Genomic DNA, 12513 nt, shown 5'->3' on the forward strand with positions numbered 1-12513 from the left:
ATAAAAGGAGCCAAGGATCGCCCTCTACGTTTCTACTTCAATCGAATTTGTCACATCAAATTTATATCTAGTAATATTAATTAATTTTTTTATATAATTTACGAGCTATTACAAAAATAATATAATGATTACGGATTTTCTTATAAATATTCCAAAGAAAAAACATGTATACTGGATTAACAAACTCATTGTCCAAACATGTATAGTGAATGTGTAAGAAAAAAATGTGTAGTGCCCTAAAAATGAAAGCATTAAAGAGTGCACATGAGGTTGAGTATTAAATTAAATTTATACACTATATATTATATGGTCCCAAAAAGAAAAATATCTACTCCACACACTCCTCCCCCTCCTTTATCGAGTTAACGTTAAAATTCTTAAGCTTCACATTTAAACAAATATTATTATATAAATGAGGACGAAAACAAGGACGGAGCTAATATTTTTCAAAAAAAATTAAATTAAAGGTTATCAAAACAATTGGTTTAAAACATGATAAACACCCTATGAAATAGGAACAAAAAGATTTATTATTTTTTACTCCAAAAAAACTCCATTGATTCACATATGAATCTCATTTTTCCTTGTTGGAAAAAATTATTATAAAAAACTAAAATTTTCCTTTTAAAAATAATTGATTTCAGAATTATATAACCTAGCTCCTCAAACATAAATTTCATATGAGTTCTTTATGGGAAAAAATTGTAATCATATATATTAGGATAATAATACTATTCATTTTGACTCTATTTTTAAGAAAATAAATCACCAACAATAAGCCAGAAAAACAATAATAATATATTCCCTTTTTGTGCAATCAGCAGGTACCCACCAAACGAATTAAAATAATATTTTTTTTAGTATAATACTTTATCTTATACAACAATATTTAAATTAGTAGGACTTTTAAAGGAAAAAAAAAGTTCAGTTGACTTAAAATCCATTAGTGTCTGAACCTGGCCATGATAAGTCTATTTCAATAAATTAAGAAAAAGAAAAATTAAAAAACATCCACTTTAGTCCCATATTTTCTTATTTATCAACCTGTCATATTTATTTAATAGTATACATCATAATATTTATCAGTCTCGTTTTATGGAGTTCGGAACCTAAATAAGCCACAAAATATAAAAGTGACCAAAACAAACCACTATTTTAATATGTAACTAAAATACGATTAGTGGAAGAAAAAGTTTTATTTTATTTAATTTTTTAAACGTTTTTCCATCAGTTACATACTAAAATAATAGCTTATTTTGGTTACTTTTATATTTTTATAAGTTATTTAGGTTCCGGACTCTATTTATGTGATTCATACTATATATTAAAAGTGTTTAAAAAAGTTATTAACGAAATTTTAAATAAAAATTAAGATAAGCTAACTAATAAGTGAGAAGAATTATCTATGATCATATTTTTATTTTACTTAAAAAAATGACATTAATATACTCGTAAAAAAGAAATTTTCACACCACATTTTACCCTAATTTAGGTGATGCACATTTTAAGTCAAGCATGCACAAAAAGAAGCTACGCCCATGTGCATTATTTTTTTATTAATTTTATAACTTTATGTTATACGAATATCTATAAACAAGTGGAAATTTTTTTAAAAAAAAAAATCAGTTGACTTTACACTTTAAAATTTAGTTCTAAATCTACGATTAAGAAAAAAACACTTAACCCCACGATTCATTCTAGAAAAAAATCTTGCAAATCATTTTATTAATTACTATTATTTCCCATTTATGAGTAAATTTTACTCAACCCCTTAGTCAATCACCACTTAACAACAAAACCTCCTTTGTTTTTGCCATTAAATAAAGTATATGATGACTATGAGAGGGGATTAAAAATTAGGTTGAATTTGGATATGTCAAATTAAGTAGGTTTAATTATAATATGAATATACCGTTCACAGCGAAACGAAATAGGCTTGTGAAATAGAAAGAGGAGGGGGATGTATCAACGAATACAATCTGATATATGTCAGCTAATAATGAGTTTTATATAGTATATCAAATATTAGTAACTCAACTAATCAAATCAATACTAATATTAGTAAAGAATAATCAATTCAACACTAGAAAATGTAATAATTTTTAATATCTATTTTACTTTAAAATTATTTTACCATGAAATGAGAAAATGTGATAATTGTGGAATTAGGTTCTAAATATGTATTAGCATGATGTGTTTTTGTTAATCACCTCATCAATGATGTAAGATTCCTTTAAAGAGTCTTTTATAATATTTTCCACATAAATCATAATGATGCTCTTTTTTCCATTTTCTTATTTTTATCCTTTTGCACCTACTATTATTTTCTTGAATTTTGAGTCACAAAGACCTAATATACTATTACAACAACACAGTGAAATTCTAGAAATAAAATTTAGGGTGCATGGGTAATTAATATAAACGTAATCGATAAAAAAATTATTAATTTTCTTTTTGTTTTTTTAGATTTATCGCCCTTAGAAAATCAATCTCCAAAGTCCATTTTTTATTTTTTTATTTTAAAAAAAATTATTTCTTAATAAAGACATGACCTCTTTTTTAGAGTGAATTTGAGGTATGAAGTCGTCTATATTAGCGAATATTTTATTCTTTAATATAGAACTTTTCAATATGAATTTAGATTTTTGTATTTCAGTATGAATATTGAACATCACTAAAAAAAAAATCAAGATATATTTCTTATTTGTATTTTTTAAAAAAAAAAATATTTAAAGACATCTTTGCCCTTTGGAGATATTTAAATTCGAAATATTTCATTTGCCAACATAGTCAAATGAGTCATTGCGATTGCATCACACTAATAATGCCAAATAAATTGCATCCTAAGAGGAAAACATTTAGCTAAAAATTTCAAAAGGTTAGAAATTTTTATTATTTATTTAACAAAGTACAAAGAATTTTCATGTGTAATCCATTCACACTAGAAATTGACATAGTAGTATGCTTCCTTGTCAACTTCATTCAAGCAAACGTAACGAACTGCTTCTCTCTTAATTAAAAATTTTAATTTTAAATTTTATCATCAATTTTAAATATAAATAATATAAATTTAAACTAGTTAAATTTTTATATTCGAAAGAAACTAACTTGTTGACCAGATATATTTTCTTGATATATTTAATTGTGTACAAGTTGACGATGTAATCATAATTTTTTTGTTGGAAGGTTGGTATTAATTAATATGAAATTGTGAGTGGCCATGTTTTTGTACAGCCATGGGACCTTGGACTTAAAGTCACTAATGGAAGACCATCATATCACATGGAAAAAAATAATAATTAAGCAATTCTATTTCATTTTTAGACAATAATTAATATATATATATTTTTATTTTGTCCTTGGTAGAAATGATTTGAAGACTACAAACATCTCAAAAATATAAATATATATTAGTGAAGAGTATTTTAAAACATATATGATAGTTAAAACATAATGAGTTCAAAATTAAAATTTCATAAAATTAAGCTTATAGAATTTAAATCTTAAATTTATTCCTCGTCTAGAAGAGGACTTGGAATTGATCACTTTGTTTCTTAGCTTTGAGTTTCAATCATGATAAAGGAACTTAATAAGAAAGAACGTAATAGAATACTCAATAACTTTATGTAAATAAATTTTTAGGTTTGATGACCTTTTTATGGAACAAGAAAATTCAATTTCGATGTAACAGTTAACACTTTAATTTTTCTAATAGGTTAGCGATCCACATCATACATGGTCTATTGGAAAACAAATGAAGGATAAATAGTGACATTGTTGATGTTGATTCTATATGTAGTGTTACAATATAAGAAATGTGACTTTAAGGGTGTTTAGTCAATATTATAAGTCGACCAAATTGATTTATAAGTATTTTTTAAAATTTATTTATGTTTTAGGGTACCAAATATTATAAAAATATTTATAAGTTAAAGTTAGTTAAAATTCATAAATAACACTTCTTTTATCAAACAAATCAACTTTCTATTAACAGTTTCAACACTTCTATCCACACGTAACAAATTCATTTTTTATTTTTGTAAACAAATTATTTTCAACCTCATAGAAATTTCCATCTAAAAGCTACTTTTTGCTTCCCATTAAAGAAACAAATCAAGTTTATCATATTTTTCCTTGCACACAAAGAAAATTGTTTATTTTTTTCTTCCAAGGATGGGACCTACCTTTTGTTGACCCCTAATTTGCCATTTCAAATTTTACACATGTCAAAATCAATGTTTATAAAGTCCTGTCAACTAAGTTCCTTGACTATGGGGCAACTACACAAGTGATCATGAATCATACTCCATTGATTTCTAGCTTGTATTTTCTTTCTTCTTTTGATTGCACACACAAAAAAGTCATGGAACTTATAATTTAATTGTGGAATAACTATCAAAACTAATTTATGTAATAAAAATATATTAAATTGTTTCACTATATCACCTAATTGAAACAGGATTTGGTATTGGTTGGTTCATTTTGATTTATCGGTCATTACGGTTTATAGAGATAGTTATAGAGTCATTTAAGATATTGACTTTATCGGTTATTGATCATTATCGGTTTAGCCGTTAAGATTTGACAAAAAAAAATGTCATTGAAAATGATTTAGAAACAAGGTGACAAACCAAATGAATCATGCACATAAAAGTTCACGAATTACATCTTGTTCAAAGACAAACACTTTTACACGGTAAAATAACCAAGAGTCTGAGACAACCAGAAATAAAAGTAGAGTCAAGTAGTTCAACTCAAGTTAAAAAATAAAGAAAATGAGTCAAAGTTACAAGTTCTGTTAGGTAACTTACCGAATAGGAAAAGCTCTAAGTTAAAGATTTTATACACAAAATAGTATAAATATAATTATTTAATTTACTATCGGGTTATTGATTGACCCGTTAAGAAAAAACTTCAAATCGTTAAGAATAAAAAACGTGATAATATAAAAAAACAAAGTCGTTATCAAAACCGCTAAACCAATAACTCATTGTATATAAACAAATAACTTTTTTTGGATTTAAATTATCAAAATTTCAATTCGATTTTGAACCACTCTAAATTAAAATGTCCGTTTACTTGAAAAACAAGATAATCTATACAGAAATCTGGTTTAAAATAATTTCTTGCTATTAAATTAATTGTTTTAGGGTATATAATGAAAATATGTAAGTTCAACGATGTTTTATTTTGCAAAAGTTAATTTGATAAATTTTTCTTTGGAAATTAATTATAAGTTGAAATTTTTTTTGTATATATAATTAAACCCATTTTATTTTTTAAAATAAGAAAAATAAAATTAGGAGTATATAATGTTAAAAAAAACAAGGAATATTAGTGGCCCATGCAGGTCTCGAACCTGCGACCTTCGCGTTATTAGCACGACGCTCTAACCAACTGAGCTAATGGGCCTTTGTTTTAACAAATCATTTAAAACAAATATATCATTTATCGGATGCTATTGAACTTCAAGGGTAATAACATGAAGGATAAAATAGAAAATAGTTTCTTGGTTCATTTGTACTTTTCTAGTTTTATATGCCACCTTTCAAGTGATTTTATCTGTCCATATTAGTAATTGCAGTACTGCTCTATAGTTTTTTGCTCTACAAAAATTTTATTACTATTTATTATTTTGTGTAGTTTTATTATAGTATGACTCTTTCCATCATTGTTTGGCTACTATATGTTGTTTTATGCTTTCGTTATGTTATTTTTTTAATAATAATTTTTTTTTGAATCGAAGATCTATCGAAAATAGTATTTTTATATCTAAGTTAACTGTAAGATCTGCATATATTCTATCGTCGATAAACTCCACTTTACACGTAACTATACATGGTATATGTTGTTATTGTTGTTATTTTCCTTTCCTATTTTCTTTTGTTGCATTACCAAATGATTGTCTCTCTTTGGGAGAAAATCATATTTTGTAGCCATCTCCTTTTTTGGTATGTCTCTTTTATACGGTTTGTTATTGTTAATTAACAATAACAAACCTTAGTTGATCAAAAAGTTGCCTCTAGGTGATATATTGGTGATTTATTATTATTATTATTATTATTGTTATTGTTATTATTATGCTTAATTGTTAGTTTACTGTGGTGTTCTATGTAGAAATAGAATTGGCTTGGATAGATATATTTAAGACCAGACAGCTCATGAGGTAATGGTTGCTCGCTCTAAAATAAAACTTAATTCAAATAACATTAACTTAATATTGAACATAGACTAAAATATTATCATTTAAAATTCGGTATAACATATGCAAGAGGTGATTCCATTTTCAAAAAATATTTTTCTTTCTATCGAACGGCGAGCACACCCTAGCTATATCAACAAGCTAAGGCATGCATGCTTAGTCAGAATTATAGTATATACTATGTTTATCAATTATCAGCGTGTTTTACTAGTTTAGTTCCCTAAGGAACTAGGGTTGAGTACTGACCGATTTGGTTTTGAAGTATATCGATTTAGCTATATCAACAAGCTAGGCTTGCATGCTTAGTCAAAATTATAGTTTATATTATGTTTATCACTTATCAACGTGTTTTACTAGTTTAGTTCCCTAAGGCACTAGGATTGCATATTGATCGGTTTGGTTTTGAAGTATATTGATCGGTTTGGTTTTGAAGTATATCGATTTAGCTTATTGGTTGTTGAAATGTAAAGATGTGAAACCGTTAAATAACCATTAAGATATTGACTTATCGATTATTGATCATTATCAGTTCGGTTATTGGTTTAACCGTTAAGATTTGACACAAAAAAAACATTGAGAATCACTTTAAAACAAGGTGACAAACCAAATGAATCATGTACACGAGTTCACCCGTTACATCTTTCTCAAAATTCAATACTTTTACGTTGTATGTTTAATAACCAAGAGTTTGGAACAATCAAAAATAAAAGTAGGAAACCAAACTCTTATTCAAGGACTTTATATTAAAATAGTATAAATATAATTATTAATTTATCATCGGGTTATCAGTTAACCCGTTAAGAAAAAACCTATAACCTTATGAACCGATAATTCGATAATAAAAAAAATCAAAACCGTTATCAAATCGCTAAACCAATATAGTATTACGGATAAATCAATAACTTTTTTTTCAATTCGAACTATATCAATTTTGAACAACTCGCACCCTTTTATTGTATAAGTTTTATTTCAAAAACTTGAAGATTTCATACAAGTTTACAATCAAATTAAATTGTTAGATTCTCGAAATCCAAATTATATCACATGAGTTAAAAGATAGTGGAAGTATTTTTATGTATGTATACATTCTTCATAGAAAAAGAAAAAGATTTCCAAACGCGGTGCTATTCCAATTTTTGGTCGTTAAAGTTAGGTCAAATGTTGCGTCTATTCAGCCAATCAGCGGCAACTCTGAACTCACTTTAACCAATTAAAACTCTCCACGTGTAATCAAAGACGTAGCACACATCCCACGCGCCATATATAAATCTCCACGCAACAACTGAATCGCCGGCAGTAAAAATAAAAAAGAAGAAGAAGAAAACCGCGAAAACATCACCGGCTTCAATTTTTCTCTCTTTCGCCGGCGGCGGCTTTTGATCGTCATAAAGTACCTCTTTGAAGTCCACGTGTCTACCGGGATCTGACTTTTCCAACGACATTTCCACATGGAAGCTCACGGTGCTGGTCTCCGCCGTGTCCTTGTCCTCGCCTTCTGTGTCGCCGGAATCTGGTCCGCTTATATTTATCAAGGCGTTCTACAAGAGACTGTGTATGTCATTTCTTCTCTCCTTCCTCAGTTCTTAATTGTTTTATTTAAAGCTTCGTTTTACTTATATGATTTATGATTTGTTCTGTATTTTTTTTATTGTTAAAAAGAATTGTATGATGCTTTGTGCTAGTTATGTATTTATCCTATGATTAAATTGATGTCTCTAGCAATTGATTGAATTTGTGAAACCTGCCTTTTGCGAAATGTTAGTATCTAGTGGCTGAACCAAAAAATTTACTCAGATTGTTGCAACATTTAGCTAAACAGTGTGATTTTTCGGTGATCTGCTGTTGTTAGTACCATTCGTGAAGTTCGACTTTGAGCTCAAACAATGTTGCTCAATGATTATTGATAACAATTTCTAGAGGTTTTGTTTTCTTTTATACTCTAGAAGGTTCAATTTTTAGTACAATGTGTTTGCATTGTGTGAGTTTGATGCAACTTTTTGATGTTTTCTTGTTAACTTAGCTGTGGAATTCATTTCTATTGATATATTCCTTTATTTATTTGGTTAACTTTAACATGTTTATATATGGGTTTTAGGTCAACAAAACGGTTTGGTCCTAACAATGAGAGGTTTGAACACTTGGCATTCCTAAATCTGGCGCAAAATGTAGTTTGTTTGGTATGGTCATTTATAAGTAAGTATACAGCATGTTCGTCCACTCTCTGTTATAATATGTGCGCGAGTAACAAATTGGTTAAGCATTGAGTGTGGTTTTTGTTGCAGTGATTAAGATTTGGTCTAATGGGAAGAGTGGTGGTGCTCCTTGGTGGAGTTATTGGAGTGCTGGTATAACAAATACTATTGGTCCTGCAATGGGGATTGAAGCACTAAAATACATCAGCTATCCTGCACAGGCATGCCCGATGCTTGATTGTTTCTATATCTGATTTCTGCTCTACTTTTTCCTTGTATGTTCCCATTGAAGGGCTTAATCTTTCTGGATTTGTGGCTTCTTGTGAAAAGTGAACCATAGTACTAGCTAGCATTTAGGATTTCCTGAAGTACCTTTATGAGAGAAATGCATGAGGTTTTATTTATGTTCTAATTCAAGGAGTGGCTGATTAACTGATGTTTATTAGACCTTGATGGTTGTTTCCTTTTCTTTCCTGAATACATAATAACAAGGCTACTAACAACTTGCAGGTCTTGGCAAAATCATCAAAAATGATTCCTGGTATGTCCGCAAGCAAGCTTTTTTACACTTGCATTGATATTCTTTTCTTCGAGTATGCTTTTGTGGATGTTGTTATTACTGAGATTTATGGAAATATAAAAAGGTGGATTGAAGATGTCTTGATATGAATTCTATTTATTGAAAAAGACATGTTCTAGGGTTTCTCGAGTTTCAAAAATAAAAAAACGAAATGTTAATATTATTGAATTTTTGAAGTGTAAGGCCATGACCTTAGAAAAGAGATCCAGTGAACATGGTGCCTTTCAATTGTTTTACGTCTCTGGTATTCAGCTTCTGAGCCCTTATCGTTTTGTACCTGAGCATGTGTTCTGTCTTATACTTAGAGAGGGAACTGACTCTTAACAAGAGGGTAAATGTAAAAAACATGTCAGAATAGAGTATATGTGATTAGTGGGTCAAAGCTGAGACATATAGAATGACGTAATGGAATGCAACAATTTTGAATACTGCAGTTGCTAGAAATGATATTTAGATATTTATCCTCAATTGTGAGGCATATAAAATATAAGGGCAAAGAGAAGAGTGGTATAGTTGTGTCTAGCATATCTATGATGTAGTCGGAACAAATTTTCTGTAAAAAGGGCTTTTACTGAAACAAAGAGGAAAGCACACATGGTAGAATATAAAATGAAACAAAATGTGATGGAAACCATTACTTAAAAGAACCAGCCTTGAATACATTACATGTCCAAAAGAAAGGGATAGAAAAATGAGAAGCATTTCAATCTTTTGGTGGTCTAATAACACATCCTTGAATACATTTCATGAACTTGTATGAGAAGCTATGTGAACTGCACACAAGCTGAAGGCTTAGATCTATCCTAAGTATTACATACTTTGGTAAAAATAAGAACTTGACATGGTCCCAAGCTTTGTCTTAACCATTGCAACAGTCCTTCCAGAAATAGTCAAAACAAAAGAACTTGATCGTTCTTCAACAAAAACTATGCCTCAATATCAAAATCAAAGAATCTGATTGTTCAAGTGTTATAATCTATTGCTATCTAAAAGGTGCAGGACTCCCACTAGGAGCTTGGGAAAATGTGAATAGGTATCCACCACTTTTTTTCACAGCTTGGACCATCTAGGAGCAATTACTGCTTAAGTCATTTGAATCTGTGGCAACTCACTATTATTAGCTCTTCATGATCTACAGACCGCACAAAAGTCTTAACATTGGAAGTTACAGCTTTCCGATTGAAAGAATATAAAGAGGGAAGATGTTGGTATATGAAATGATTTATCTGATTTAACGAAGGATTTAGAAGTAAAAATTGAAAAATGGTTTACAAATATTTCTCTTATAGTTTACATCTGAATTCTTGCATCCAAAAAGGGAGCTCCGTTGAGCTGCAAAAAAAAAAAAAAACGAAGAAATTATAGCATTCTATAGAGGAACATGAGTTTAACTGGATTAAGATGTTTGCCTGGATGCAGTTTCCAAGGGCTGAGGATTAGGTGGAAAGTGGTATTACTGTGGATCATCGGTAGTATCACTTAGATCTTGTCTGGAGGCTGTGTGATAGGAATAGAATCAGGCTATTACGGTAGGGAAGAAAAAGATGTTTAGGTAGATTCTTTTTGTTCTTTCTTACTGTATTTCTCATCTCCTCTAAAGAACGAAGGTTATCTGCTGTAAGAATGTAAGTCTATCTTTTTGATATTGACATTAAAGTTAATTTCAGTAAAACTTTCTTTCTTATTTTTTGTGGAAAAAAAATTGACCAAAGTTATTTAATTACTTCTTGCAGTAATGTTCATGGGAACGCTAGTTTATGGCATAAGATACACGATTCCAGAATATGTATGCTCTCTACTTGTTGCTGGTGGTGTTTCACTATTTGCACTCTCAAAGGTAACATTTTATTGTAATATCTAAGATACAATGTCTTAACTTTTCTTCTCTTCCCTTTTTTCTCTTACATGCTTGTAATTATTCAAGGAAAAGCCAAGGTCCTTTCTGTGAACTACCCCTAACTTTTTCTCTTGTACTTGACTTGATTTCAGACTAGCTCGAAAACCATTAGTAAATTGGCACATCCAAATGCTCCACTTGGGTATGGGCTGTGCTTCCTGAACCTCACCTTTGATGGTTTCACCAATGCTACTCAGGATTCGATTTCAGCAAGGTAGTTTTCCTGTTAACCTATGATTTTTGTGCGTCATCTCCTGATATTCTTACGAGGAATTCTTTGTTTGTGTTTTATATGCTTTATCTTTTCTTAAAGATGAATAGAGTAGAAGGTTATATGTACAGAAAGTGACCGAGCTGATGATAGAAAAGCCGCTTATCCAAAAACTGCTGTAGAGCTGAGGTTTAGGCTCTTTAAGTTCTCTCACTTTTTTCCACCTGCATATTCTGGAACTTAATTCTACCTTGTGGAACTATTACCAGTGGGAGTAGAAGTGCAAACATAATCGGGTATGAGAAAGGTATGGCAGTATAAGGGAGCACAAAGGCAATAAAGGGTAAGGGTACAGCTTTTAAAGATTTGGGCAGGAGGGATTATCCAAAGATAGGTTATAGATTTTAGCTTTATAAATCCGTTAACAAATATTTCATGAAATCCCACTAGACAAATTCAGGCTAACTACGTGGTTGCATGATCTACTTTTATCAGGTAGTTGAGGATCTCACAGGCCATAATGTTGAATGTGCTGTAGGATATATCAAATGTCATTGTTTAAAATTACTTCTTAAAAAAAATTAATTAAGCATTTCCTCTGACCTTCGGAAATCTTTCTTGTGGATGAAAAATGCAGTTTTTCACTTGTATTCATCTGCATGGGATATTATGTTTGGAATGAATTTATGGGATATTATGTTTGGAATGAAACAACTAAGTACTCCTATTTTTTTGCTCAGGTATCCTAAGACATCTGCATGGGATATTATGTTTGGAATGAATTTATGGGGTACCATTTACAATATGATGTTCATGTTTGGCTGGTCAACTGCCAGCGGCTATGAGGCAGTTCAGTTCTGTAAGCAGCATCCAGAGGCAGCATGGGACATTCTTCTTTACTGTCTGTGCGGCGCTGTGGGACAGAACTTCATTTTCCTAACCATTAGTCGATTTGGTTCTCTGACCAACACAACCATCACTACAACACGCAAGTTTGTGAGCATAGTAGTATCTTCTGTGTTAAGTGGCAATCCACTGTCAGAAAAGCAATGGACAAGCGTCGGCATGGTGTTCTCCGGATTATCTTACCAGATTTACTTGAAGTGGAGGAAGTTGCAGAGAATGACAAAGAAGAGGAAGCCCCTGTAAATGTTATATAAATCTTTTTATCTGAGGATACAGTTCTGTAATATTTAGTCATTTTTTCTCCTGTTGTATTTCCAGCATCCCAGGAGGGACAACACTTCCATTATTGGACAAGATAATCAAAAAGAATTAGCACATTTGTAGAATGTTAGCCCATTTTTGTAGTTGTTTCATATATTAATTAAACAGTGTTTAAGACCATAAACAGCTCAGAAGCTATAGCATTACTGATATTTTATATAACGTATAAGAACTCTCTTTTTTCTATATTTGTTAATCGTTCAG

General features: G+C 30.1%; 1 protein-coding gene and 1 non-coding gene across 3 annotated transcripts; one reads left to right on the plus strand and one right to left on the minus strand.

Moving 5' to 3' along the window:
* Positions 1–5338: 5338 nt before the first annotated feature.
* Positions 5339–5412, minus strand: TRNAI-AAU (transfer RNA isoleucine (anticodon AAU)). The gene has a single exon. It is a non-coding gene; the product is annotated as a tRNA-Ile (tRNA).
* Positions 5413–7281: 1869 nt separating this feature from the next.
* On the plus strand, positions 7282–12433 carry LOC101259743 (UDP-galactose/UDP-glucose transporter 3). 2 transcript variants are annotated; one of them, XM_069297743.1, is made up of 8 exons: positions 7484–7754; positions 8298–8395; positions 8485–8615; positions 8905–8935; positions 10708–10811; positions 10964–11085; positions 11823–12227; positions 12307–12433. In XM_069297743.1, the coding sequence occupies exons 1-8, from the start codon at positions 7651–7653 to the stop codon at positions 12359–12361; spliced, it is 1050 nt and encodes a 349-aa protein (XP_069153844.1). In that variant the 5' UTR covers positions 7484–7650; the 3' UTR covers positions 12362–12433. The 2 variants fall into 2 exon arrangements, with proteins under 2 accessions (XP_004238777.1, XP_069153844.1); XM_004238729.5 differs by having other exon boundaries at positions 7282–7754; positions 11823–12433.
* The last annotated feature ends 80 nt before the right edge of the window (positions 12434–12513 follow it).

This window comes from Solanum lycopersicum, chromosome 5 (assembly GCF_036512215.1).
Source record: "Solanum lycopersicum chromosome 5, SLM_r2.1".
In the NCBI taxonomy this organism is placed as follows: Eukaryota; Viridiplantae; Streptophyta; class Magnoliopsida; order Solanales; family Solanaceae; genus Solanum; species Solanum lycopersicum.